This window comes from Silene latifolia, chromosome 1 (assembly GCF_048544455.1).
Source record: "Silene latifolia isolate original U9 population chromosome 1, ASM4854445v1, whole genome shotgun sequence".
NCBI lineage: Eukaryota > Viridiplantae > Streptophyta > Magnoliopsida > Caryophyllales > Caryophyllaceae > Silene > Silene latifolia.
Window position 1 is genome coordinate 179,047,091 of NC_133526.1, and position 13,728 is coordinate 179,060,818.

The following is a 13,728-nucleotide window of genomic DNA, read 5'->3' on the forward strand; positions in this document are numbered from 1 at the left end:
GACTTGGGTATGCACATGTTATGATTGAAGTATTATTTGGAGAGAATATACCAGACAAGGTTAAGTTTTTGGATGAACAGGGGCAGGTGGTGGAAATAGAAGTAGAATTTGAGTGAAAGCCTATAATGTGTGAGGTGTGTAAGTGTATTAGGCATTCTGCTAAAGACTGCATGAAGTCCAAGAAGAGTACTCATATTCCTCGTGCAAAAAAGGCAGTTACTCAGGTTTGGAAGCCAAAACCTGTTGTGAACAAAACCGTGCAGCTGAGTAAGGGCAAAGAGAAGGTAGTCTCAACTCCTGTGATTATACCTCAAGCAATTCAGACTAGCAATGAGGGACAGCTGCAGACTCCTACTATTTGGCAAAGGTCTAGCTCTTCTACTATGGGGTATACTCCTTCTAGGCCTCTTATGAGATTGCCTAGACAAGAGGTCACTGAAAAAGCTTATAGTGTGCATAAATTTGGACAACATACTTTTATGGAAGTCTTAAATAATTCTTCTACACCTAAGGAAAGGATTGGGATAAGCGGTAGTGTTCCTCACCAGGTGGTGAGGAATGCATAGTCTAGGCTTCTGGAATGTTAGGGGACTAAACAATCCAACCAAGCAAAAGCATGTCAAGTGGTTTATGCACAAAAACAATGTTGGTTTGTTTGGTCTCCTTGAGACAAAGGTAAAAACTTTGTCTCTAAATAGTTTACATGGGATTCTTATGGATGGATGGAGTATATCAACTAATAATAGATGGCATAAGGGAGGGAGAATTTGGGTGTTATGGAATCATATCATTTACCAGGTGGATTTTCAGGATTACTCATCTCAGTGCGTCAATATGAGAGTCACTGAATTAGCTACTAATAAAATTTTTTGTGTTTTTATGGTATATGTCGTTAATGATCAAAATGGTAGACAAGAATTATGGGATCAACTAATTGCTTTTGCCACACATGTAACTGAACCATGGCTGGTGTGTGGGGACTTTAATTATATTTTGTCATATGCAGAGAGATTAGAGAGCAGTACTAGTGATCATGAAATTGATAAGTTTCAGAAGTGTATTTCTAGGTGTGGGGTAGTGGATTGCCCAGCCATGGGGTTGTTTTTCACTTGGAATAATAAACAGGATATAGGGACAAGAGTTTATAGCAGATTAGATAGAACGCTTACCAATGATGAATGGAGTAAGGGTGTGCCTGATATGTATGCTCATTTCTTGCTAGAGGGGACATTTGATCACACACATTGTATTCTGAAGAGGTCTGGTCAGAGTGTCAACTATAGCAAGCCATTCAAATATTTCAATATGTGGGGGAAGGCACCCTCCTATCTCCCCTTGAAAGCTGGATGATGGGATCAATATATTCAGGGTACCAAGATGTATAGAGTAGTGCAGAAACTTAAGAACTTAAAACACCAATTCAGAAGATATAATAAGCATCAATTTTCAGAAATTGAAAATAATACTGGGATTGCTTTGAATAATTTGGAGTATATTCAATCTCAAATTGCTGCTAATCATGGTAATATCTACTGGATGGATAAAGAACATGCTGCCAATTCTGAATATAAGGAACTTCATGAGGCTTATACTCAATTTTTAAGTCAGAAAGCTAAAGCAGCTTGGATTAAGGATGGGGATTATAACACCAAGTACTTTCATGGAGTGATTAAGAGTAAATTTGTGAGAAATCAAGTCATATCTATACAAAACACATGAATGGTGATGTATGTGAGGATCCTCAGAGTATTCATGATGCTTTTTTATCCTATTATAAAGAATTTCTAGGGACTGAAGTTCATACTAAACATGTGAATGCTCACATAATCAGGAAAGGGAAAATTTGTACTGATGCACACTGGGGAATTCTGATGTAACCTGTGACTGCTTTGGAAGTTAAGCAGGCCATTTTTTCTATTCCTGAGCAAAAAGCTCTTGGACCAGATGGATACTCCAGTGCCTTCTTGAAAGACTCTTGAAGCATTGTTGGTGATAAGGTGTGTGCTGCAGTTCTTGATGTTTTTAAAACTGGCAAGCTCCTTAAGCAGTTAAATAATATTTTCCTAACTTTAATGCCTAAGTGCAAAATTTCTACTCATGTTACTCAATATAGACCAATTGCATGCTGTAATATCTTATACAAGAGTATTTACAAGATCATCTGCACAAGGTTAGCTGGAGTGTTGCCTGACTTGATAAGTTTAAACCAAGGAGGGTTCATTAAAAGTAGGAGTATAACTGAGAACATTTTGATATGTCAAGATCTTGTGAGGCTCTATAATAAACAAGCTTGTACACCTATATGTATGTTTAAAATGGATTTAATGAAAGTCTATGGTTCAGTTAGTTGGCAGTTTTTGGGAGAAATTATTGAGGGTTTTCATTTTCCTCCTTATTTCAGAAGTTTAGTGATGGAATGTGTTAGTAGTGCTTCCTTCTCAGTTGCTATAAATGGAGATACCTTTGGATTCTTTAAAGGAAGAAGAGGATTAAGGCAAGGTGATCCAATGTCTCCACTAATATTCACACTTTGTATGGAGTATTTGAGTAGAATACTCAATTGTGCTACTGAGAAGCTAAGGTTTACCTATCATCCTATGTGTAAACAACTGAAATTAACCCATTTGATGTTTGTGGATGATCTTCTATTGTTCTGTAAAGGAGATGCCAATTCAATAATGGTATTGCTAAGAGCCTATTCTTCTTTCTCTGCTGCTTCTGGACTTAGGATGAATTCATAGAACTCTTGTGCATATATTAATGGTGTAGGGAGTAGATTGAAAGAAGTTCTGACATTTTATGGTTTTCAGGAGGGCACATTACCATTCAAATATTTAGGAGTACCAGTTACTGCAGGCATATTGAAAAAGAAGGATTGTGCAGTTCTAATTGATAAGATTGTTGAAAGGATAAGAAGTTTGGGAGCTAAACACCTCTCATGTGCTGGTAGACTGGTATTAGTTAGTTCTGTCCTTTCCACCTTACACAATTATTGGGCAGCAATGTTTGTGTTGCCTAATGGATTGTTGGATAGAGTTGACGCAATATGCGAGAATTTTCTATAGGAAGGGAGCACTGTACACACCAAATCATCCTTAATTGCTTGGTCTAAGGTATGTGTGCCTAAGAAAGAGGGCGGTTTAGGGCTCAAACAGAGTCAGAAATGGAATATTGCTTTGATAGGTAAGTTAGTCTGGTGGATAGCAGTTAAGCCAGACAAACTTTGAGTTCAGTGGATTCATCATGTCTATTTAAAAAATACCTGCTGGCAAACCTATAATCCTCCTCCTGATATCAGCTGGTACTGGAGGAAAATATGCAAGGTTCGCGATCATATTGTTGTAGGTTTTGTTGATAATGTCGGGAGTATAAGTGGGGAAGGGTACTCAGTTCAAAGCTGCAATAATTGGGTTACAGACAAGCTGCTATAATTGGGTTACAGACAAACAGGCTGAAGTCATTTAGAGCAAGGCTATATGGAGTCACTTGGTTGTCCCTAAGCATTCCTTTATAGCCTGGCTCATTGCTCATAATGCTCTAATGCTGAAGAATCGATTGTTTCAATATGGAGTTGCTACTGATAGTTTATGCTGCATCTGTCATTCACAGATAGAAGATTTGACTCACATGTTTCATGGATGCCCCTTCAGTAAGCAGATTCTGCAAGAACTTGGGAAGTGGTTGTGCTCTGATTTTACTCAAGCAAACTCTTTTGTTAGGATTACTGGTAGAAGATGGAGCAAAATCAGGAAAGAGGTTTGTACTGTTGCGGTTAAAGCAGCTTGGTACTTCATTTGGCAATAGAGAAATGAGGCCAGGTTGTTTGATCGAGTCCTGAGGCCTGAAATAGTGATGAAGAGAGTGCAACAGGCCATTAGAATGCGGTTTTTTCATTCTAAAATAGGGGTTGTCTCTTGTAGAGATAGAGCTTGGTTGTTAAGGGTCCAACTCATATCTATTTAGCACCTGAAAAAATTGTAATGTCATAAAAATGTATGATGTAATTGCCGTTTATTAATGGAAAAGCTTACGGTTTAGCAAAAATAAAAAAAAACATACGGCAGATTATTACTTGGTATTTTATTATGCATTGCGATATGCAATCCAAATTAAAGGGAAATAAACTAATAAGAAAGTTGCTTTATCAGTGTAGGGAGAGAGATACAAAGAGCTGGTTTGTTTTCTTTGTAGAAAAAAAATTTGGGTTTTTTATTTTCTAAAATAGCAAAATGAAGTAAAAACTATATAATTCTCACATATCTCAATAATTAAGTTAATGGAAAAAGTGCTAGTTTTAGGATTGATGCTTTAACGAAAACTTTTTACTATTGAGGTCTTTTATTGAAAAAAAAAAAGTATAATTTTATTTTAGCCAAAAGATGATCATTTCATTAATAAAAAGTCATACATCTACAACATATATTAATTTCGATCAAATACAAATAGATACAAATCGAATAAGATAAATTTTCATTCAAATAAAGATCTCTATACTTAATTTGCTCAGGTTCTACACATCCTCTACAATATCTCTATTTAATTATACAACCTTTTACAAGAGGCCAAGAGGGTCTTCAAATCTTCTGAAGTTTTAATGAAAATCGAGCATCTCACCTGATTGATATTACCAACAATCTGACAATATTTGTAGTACCATTGTTGATAATAGAAAACTAATATTACTCCAAATATACACGTATTATATTCCATTTCCTAGCCCAAATCCGCCCTGGTTTGAAGGCCTTATGATTTAAAAATTCTTCCCACCAATCAATACTACGTATATGCACAATTATTGATAATAGAAAACTAATACTCCTTCCGTCTCGGTCAATTGCTATCATTTGATTTTAGTATAAGAATCGAGGAAAGAGAAGGATGTCAATTAGTAAATGATAAATAGGCTAAATTGTGTATGAATGATCAAATTGCTCATCAAGTTTACTCTTTAAATAGAAAAGACAACAATTAATTGAAACTTCAAAATAAAATAGCATGACAAAAAATCCGGACTGATAAAACATAACTCCTAATATATATTATATTCCCTTTCTACCCCAAAACCGCCCCTAGTACTTGAGGGCTCCAACCAATACTATGTACCATTGTACATTACAATTATTGATAAGAGAAAACTAATATTACTCCTAATACGTATTATATTCCCTTTCCTACGCCAAATCCTTAATCATTGCTACATTATTTATTTTAGTTGAGGTCCTTGTATAGTTTACTCCCCTCGCACCCCTATATAAAGCGTATAATACCACATGGCTACATACAACAAATAAAATTAATAAAAGTATAATACCACATGGCTACATACAACAAATAAAATTAATAAAAGTATAATACAAAACAAAAACAGTGAGATATGGAAATGAACAAAAAAAGCATGAAGTTTTCAGCTGTCAACGTAGTAATAATAGTTGCCCTAGTGATGCTTTGCATCATGCCTAAAGGGAGCATGGGTACTCGACAATTTCAACCATTGTCAGACATCATGCTGCAAAGCATGGGTATCGATGCAAGTGATGCTTGCGTCGGCAGAGGCCAATCTTGCGGCCCATCTTACTGGTGTTGTACGGGCTGTTCTTGCGAATTCAGTTTCGCGCATGCATTTACTTGTGAACCTGAGTACTTTGATGGGAGTGGTTGTTGATGAACAACTAAAGTATTAATCTAAACCAATATGTTGCTCATGAATCATGTAAATTATCGAATAAGGTTATATTGATGTCGTTTTATGCTTTTTCTTTTTAAATCAATTACGGAGTAAAACGGTAGAGTGGATGACGACGAAGAATACGTACGATCTTTGGTCGTGGGTGTTGCACTCAATGACTTTACCAGCTATGGTAATAGTCATCCGTTAGTTGGTTTTTAAGTACTTGTGTTTTGATTTCTTTTGTTGTGCATGTTTAAGTAAGTAAATGAAGTTATAAGATAATGTCTCTCATAGGCACTAGCCTATATATAGGCATTATGGATGTTCTGTGATGTTATCTTCTCATCTTTATATATGTACGAGTGATGTTTCTATGTACGTGTGTTATCATATATTAAATAAATGGAAACATTATGTATATTTTTGAGACTTTGTTTATCAATGGGTTCGCCTTGGTACATAAAAAGAGAAAATATTTATATACTGGATCACATGGAAGTTATGAATATGTTCGAATTTATCTAACTTCATCACATGGAAGTTATGAATTACTTCGTATAAAATGCTGGAAGTTATGAATTACTTCGTATAAAATGCTGAAAGATTATATGTGTGTTATCATATATTTAATTCTTACTTTCTCTGTTCTGGTTATTTGTTATCATTTTTCATTTTGAGATGTCTTATTCAATTGTTGTCCTTTTTATTTTAATAATGAACTTGATGGGTAACTTGATTATTAACACTCAATTTGTTCCACTTATCCCTTATATACTAAAAGATTAACACATCTCTAAATTTTTTCGCTTACATTTTCCGCCCAAGTGAATTATACTAGATAATATTTATTTCCTATTTAATTTGTATTCACTATCTATATTTACTAATAAAATTTCCTTTATTTACTACTAAGAGAATAATATTTCTCTTATTTCCCTCCAAATGCATCTATCTAATTCAAGAAACAAGTAAAATATTCCTTCTTTAAACTATTATCTTTTTTATTAAACTATTTAGTATAGATTAAAATTATAAACTATCTTTTTTATTAAATTATTAACTTTACTAATTGTTATAATTTTTTCATCAAAATAAATTAAATTTGATAAACTATAAACTGCACGTTGTAAATTCTTCATTAAATGTTATAATTTTAATTTTAGAGAATAATTCGACACATACCTACCATTAACTTTGTGATAATAGAAAATTCATTAAAACAATTGGAAAATTATTTAAATAAAGAAATCATTAATTTCATGGTAAAAAAAATATATTTAATTCATAAAAATACACATTTCATAACGATACTGGATTCTCTTTAATTACTTTTTCATTATAAATAATACCCTAAACAAATAAATACTCTATATATACCGCGCATAGCGCGGGATCTATGCTAGTTATCTAGTAATTGGTCCACATATCTTTACTTGCTCTTTGTGCCAAAACTAAAGGACAATAATTGACCGAGGCCGGATGAATATTTCTTTTTGCGTTTTGTTATCTAACCACGAGTGTTACTGGAATATAACCGAATTGTTCTCTTAATGACGCCCATGCAAAAGAAGTATAAAATGTTCGATCTTTCAAAATTCAAACGACTACTACGCAAACGATGATGATTCCGTAAAGAAGGTGCCTCTGGCAGTTGGAAAATGAAAGGGCGTCACTCGTGACATCCAATTTAGACGCCATCCTCTCACATGGGATGAGTAGGAACCCCTTCAATTAAGAATGGGTGTGAGAGGGTGACACCCAGTAACGTCTTATCACCATCCCTCTCCAGTTACTCAAACATTGGCTTCGTTCTTAAAGTGGCATCCAATCAATCAATCATGTATTGACCCTTGTACGCGATATCCAGGAGTATTGGCCCCGTCATGGAGCATACCTTGAGTGTTATCATAACCTCTATACGGGGTCCTAAAATGCATAATAATAATAATAATAATCATATTACACATTTGGACTGATCTTAAATAATTAGTGAATCATGTGACATGATTCTAATATTAAATAACTGTTGTCGATCTAATACTTCCTATAACATGTCTGCACTAGTGTTTTTGTATTTTTCTATCGAATTTGGTTAAATGAGGTTAAAATGGTCTTTATGCGTAATTTGTGGAATTTATGATAATTGTATGCTTGATATGTGAGTAAATTAGGAAGTAAATAAAAGATTAACACGAGAACTTTGGTGAAAATCCAATGAGGGAAACGACCGTGGAAAGGGGACGGTACTCTTCCAAGAATTGCACTAGCTTTTAATGTAGAAGACGACTACAAGAATTATGGCACGGCTCTCTTGCTAGTACGATGTCTAGGGTTTATATGTGTATGAATGAATGATCTTTCTCCTTCTCTTCGTCATATATATAAGAAAAACGTAAAAATTTGGTGAATAATCTATTGAACGTACTAATACAGAAAAACGTAAAAACTTGGTGAATAGGAGGGAATATGTTGAATAACTATTTAAATAATAAAATTCATTTCAATACAAATTTCAACAATTACTAAAATAAAATTGTACAAATTAGGTATAATAATATTAATAATATTACCATAAAAGAAAGTAATTATTCAACTCTTTCTGTTTGAGTCTAGTATCAAATATAATATTTTTGAATGACATGTACTCCTGATAAGAATTTAAATAAATTCATCTTGACAAACAAAATAAAAGGTAAAATAATGAAGTTCGGTTTGATGTAAAACTACGGGAGTATCACGAAAAACAATGGTCGGACGATGAGGCCCAATTTAACCAAAAAAACAAAACTAAGAATCATTATGGAAAAACAATTAATTTACCTATTATGTACTTATTGAATATATGTGAGTTATTGTTTAATCAAATATATAAAATTGATTAAAATAGAGGAAATAGAATATATAAAAAAAGTTATGAACCATTTTTCTAATGGAAGGTTAATTTAAAAAGTGTGTTTCAAATTGCATGCATGTGTAAGAGAGCTAGACAACCTGAAGGGTTACATAAAAAAAAAAGAGTAAATTAATAATTACTCCTTTTTACATACCATTTAAATTTTTAATAATTTACTCCCCTCAAATATTCTCAGGTCAAAAATTATACTTATTTGCACTTTCTGGTGAAAAAAAATATTTTCTGACGAAATTGCCCTTGTGTATTCTTTTTTCTTAGGTCATCCTTACCATTTCATCAATCGTTCTTCTTCTTCCTCATTTTCTTCAGCGATCCAAGCAACCAAGATCGAAATCCGTGCTCACCCAATTTCATCAATCAATCATTCTTCATCTTCTTCTTCTCTTACACGCATTTATTACTTTTTTCTCCCTCTTAAAGTCCTCATTTTTCTTAACTTCCTACTTCAAAACGTAAAGGATTTTTACATTTCTTTCCTAATATAAAAACTGTTTTTAGTTCTCTCAAACCCCCAACTTTTCTGGGTTTTCTTTCTTAAAATTTGAACTTAGGTTTTTTTATCAAGTTTGGGGATAAATTAGAAATTTTATGATGAAAAGAGGGGGGGAAATGGAGATCTTTAATCTTACTCACTGGTACAAATCCAAATTTTTTCCTTCTCCTTGCAAATTCGTCTACCACACTTTACGAGTACTACAAAGTCAGAGAAGCTTGCTTATTTGAAAGGAAACATGTCATATAATTCAGCAAGATAACGATTGCCGTATACTCCTGTGACACCCCCATACTCCAAGTGCCTTACCAGGACCACTCAGGTATAGGAACGTCACCATCTCGGTTACTCGCGGCAATGATAATCATAAGACAATGAAGAAACATAATTCAAAAGTATAATACGGTTTAAGTGATTACATGTTTCAAACCCAAAACTGTTAACTGAAATACAACCAATCCAAAACTGTCTACTAATAAAATTGAACAACTATAGGACATCGTCTGACACAGTGGAAGACTCTTCTAACTGCCAAGTGATGACTCATCCCTGCTAGCCCATATGCATCATATCAAAACTGCTCAACAACTGCTCACCATCCCCGAATGGATCACCACAGTTTTAAAAAACAAACAACGGGTCAGTACTAATTACACGATACAAATCAAAATGAAGCAAATGCCAAACAGCTCAATCAACACAACAATCCCCAGTCTCCATTATCAATCTCCACACAACTGACTACACACTAAAGTGTGTAGTCCTGCAAGAGTACCCATCGCAACAGTTACTCCACACCGCCAATGGGGGACCGCAGCCGTACCCACCAAATCCCCGCTCATCAATCACTGAGCGAATAACCCAAGTTTCCTTAATGTGCACATCCCTCCTGTGGTGGGTTCCACAGGAGGCGAACCAAGGGCGTGAAGACACTCCCGCAAGTGACTCCACTCAGCCAGGAACGCGCCCCGAAGATCACAGACAGTTATACAACAACAATCAACAATATAACCAACAACCGTCACAATCACCAGCAGTATACTTAATCAACAATCACAATGCAACCACCACACACATCATGTAATTAATACTGAGTAGGGAAAACCCTACCTGGAAAGCAATCACCAAGATTGTCACAAGCAGCTAATCACAATCGTTCTTCAATGAAATCATCTCATATAAACACAAAATCATACAATCAAAATCTAACATTAACCAACTCCCCAAAACCCCCAAATTACCCAATTAGGGTTTTAAACAAACTCAACGAATCACTATAAAAATTATACCAGAATCTTACCCTTAACGCGACGAACTCAACGGTTTAAAGAACAAGACAATCCGACGATCCTAGCCCTTGGGATTTGTTAACAACGCGAAGAAGGAGAACAACGTAACTCTTTTTCTCTCTTGAAATGTTCTAGAAAAGTGAAAACTGATTAAGAAAGGTGACATAATCCTTTTATACCAATCACGCGTTATTAACAAAACCCGGCTAAAATAACCCGTAAAAGTAACTTACTCGATCGAGTAAGTAACTTACTCGATCGAGTGAGCCTTACTCGATCGAGTGCCACACTTACTTGATCGAGTACCCATCAGACAGAACACTTTTTCGTAAAACAACCTACTTACTCGACAGAGTAAGCCTCACTCGATAGAGTACCCATAGACATAGAAAACCATAGTATTATAGTCTTCCCCCCTTAAAAGGAATTTCGTCCCCGAAGTTCAACTCATACATAAAACAAACATACTAACTCTATTAAGACACAACAACGCAACTACGAACTCAAAACAAACCCCAACCTATAAAACATTAACTCTTAACACCAATTCCACCAACTATTCCTACCTCCACAACATGGCTTGTGATATCGTATCAACTACATCATAGTCTCTCTCGACACTAACTCCATACACTACCAACTACCATCCACAAACGCCGCTAGCTCCGTTTCACTAACATATTATCCACTAGAAAGTTCAATATCAAGACACTCATAAACATCAAACGGAATGTTACATTCTACCACCCTTAAAAGGAACTTTGTCCTCGAAGTTTACTAACACTCATAAACATCATCATCCAACTACCAAAACTATCGAACTCATAAACATCATCATCCAACTGTCAAAACTATCGAACTCATAAACATCATCATCCAACTGTCAACACTATCGAAATATTTTCACACTCCTAGACATCACACTACTACAAGCACGGTCATTAGCTTTTAACAAAATCAATCACAACAAAGATCCATCTTTTATGCTACACCAACACTCTACTTCCAAATATACTACAATATGCACAACCATGAAACTCTCTTTTATCGCATCCTACTCCTCTTAAGACAAATGTTACGTCCTCATAACTCACTAATACTAAATCCTTAGCTATATCCTCTCATTATCCTCATCACCACCGCATGTCAAAGATAACCTCCTATAATCTAAACACTCATCATTCCTATATCCAAGGCTCTCTTACCTAAACATTTCTCATACCTCAATTCACTCGGCACCTATCTTAGCTTAACCAAAACTTCAACTATTCCCTATTACCGCCAAAACGACCTAGTCCTCTATACATGCACCTATCTTCATACTCAGAACTCACGATCCACGATTATTACACACACTGACACTAGATCCTCAAGTTCTGTCTTTTATTACCACAAACTTATCCACAGCTTACCTGGATACTAATGTCCAACACCCTATACTCATTGTCTTAACAAAAGATTATGGACCACCTGTAGCTTTCAGATCTATACAACACATGTTCCCCGAATCACTTGCCATTACTAAGTCAACCAATGCCTCCTTTAAAAAAACATCACAAGTACTCCAACAACCTCTCGCAACTGCGTCGCATCAACAGGACATCACTATACCATGACAACAACGAAAACATACAAAACTCTCTTCCATATCATACTCTGCCCTTACTCCCAAACTAAAACTGGTAAGAAACATCAATAAACAGAACAATCGTCTATATGTACAACCCGAAACTCACAGGAAGCAACATCAAACAAAACAACAATCTATGTATAACTGGTATGTACTTTCGAAACTCGAATCATAATCATCCGCTTACTCCACCATAACCGGTGACGGCATCGCAACACAGCCACCAACAGCCGCACCGCAGTGCGAAAATATCCGCATCACTACACGAAGTACTGTGCCCGGATCACCACCCGAGGCACAACAACCACATCGATAAACATCACAACCATATACAATTCCCATAAACACTGACTCAGTATAACTTTTCGGACAATAAAACTTACTCAAAACTGCTTTACTAGATCATAACACAACATATTATACGGAATAAACAGACAAGAGTCTCATGAATATCATCCACACCTTTTCACGAAATAAACATATATCATGAATACGCATACAAGTATAACTAGTCACGCTAGATTATCCAAACTATCACTTTTGAACATCATTCTATTAGGTTATCGTACCCAACATGCATTACAAAACATTCAAATAACAACTTTATGACTATCACACCATACCACTTCTCGTGAGGTCAGAACCTCACACAAACATTTATACACGTCATAGACCCATAATCGCATCTAACTAGTCAATCTTGATCATGTAAGTTACCACCTGATAAAGGTTACCTCTCGCCCGAGCTTAACTCGTATGCCCCTCACAATACATTCTCCCATTCGCATAACCATCAGCCCTTGCCAACTATAACCATACAGCTAACACTCAACTACTAGCAACCGCTTCCTAAGACCACATCTTATACTTCCTCGCAAACGTACATATCAATCCGGCCTCTACAAAATCAACCTCTTTAGAATTGCTTTCCTTCTTATCTATCATCACCCCTAACCACTAGTGACAACACCACAATACCACCACTGCTCGTATAACAAACCTCTTACACTCACCTCTAAACATCATGGTTTCTTTCCTATCTTTGGTTAACATCCCAATAACGAACATCAAATCCATTAACATAATTACCTCAACACTATTTTCAATTCCATCCTTAATTGTATCATCACCCAACTCACCACCAAGATCTCGTATCATGCAAATTCTTTACACGGATCTTACTTTCCTTAATTCGAAACTCATGGCTAATCATGTTGTCCTGAAACTCATATATAATCATTAACTAACATCCTCATGATAGTATCATACATCTCGACGATTCCTTACTTCTATATCACATAACTCCGGTCAACATTTTCTCAGCTTACTTTTATCCTTCTTTTCTCTTTACACTCAACAATACTAATTAATAGCTCAACTCCTTATTACTTCTACCTAAATTTTTAGTGCTCCGGTTACCTTCTCATTGCTCCAAATTTCAAATCCCATTATTTCATATTAATATCATCTCACTCTTTCTTACCATGGATCTTTTCTTAACATGCTATCACTCACACTCATCATCAATCAGTCCAGACCATCTCATGCTATCACTCACACTGATTCCTAATCACCTTGTTTTTTCAAAAACTTATTTCATACCGTTACTTGCCCAAGGAAATCACACATTAGTTTCACCTGTTGATATTAGAAATTTCCAAACTCACTCACTATCTTCAAATCCACGTCGCTATATGTCTCCATTAAGTTCACTATGTACCATTCTTCTCCATC

The 13,728-nt window shown here is 35.3% G+C and overlaps 1 protein-coding gene across 1 annotated transcript; it reads left to right on the plus strand.

The window, feature by feature from the left end:
- The first annotated feature begins 1,377 nt into the window (after nucleotides 1-1,377).
- On the plus strand, nucleotides 1,378-3,804 carry LOC141588201 (uncharacterized). Its single transcript, XM_074409657.1, has 6 exons — nucleotides 1,378-1,675; nucleotides 1,789-1,873; nucleotides 1,982-2,681; nucleotides 2,811-2,954; nucleotides 3,066-3,183; nucleotides 3,515-3,804. Exons 1-6 carry the CDS (start codon nucleotides 1,378-1,380, stop codon nucleotides 3,802-3,804), a joined length of 1,635 nt encoding a protein of 544 aa, XP_074265758.1.
- Nucleotides 3,805-13,728: the final 9,924 nt, after the last annotated feature.

What these genes read in the sequence shown, in the direction of transcription:
- LOC141588201 (XM_074409657.1), top strand. Translation starts at nt 1,378, where the DNA reads ATGTATAGAGTAGTGCAGAAACTTAAGAACTTAAAACACCAATTCAGA. An exon ending in CTTTCATGGAGTGATTAAGA is followed by an intron (nt 1,676 to 1,788) that starts GTAAATTTGTGA and finishes AAGAATTTCTAG; the next exon opens with GGACTGAAGTTCATACTAAA. An exon ending in ATGGAATATTGCTTTGATAG is followed by an intron (nt 3,184 to 3,514) that starts GTAAGTTAGTCT and finishes ATTCCTTTATAG; the next exon opens with CCTGGCTCATTGCTCATAAT.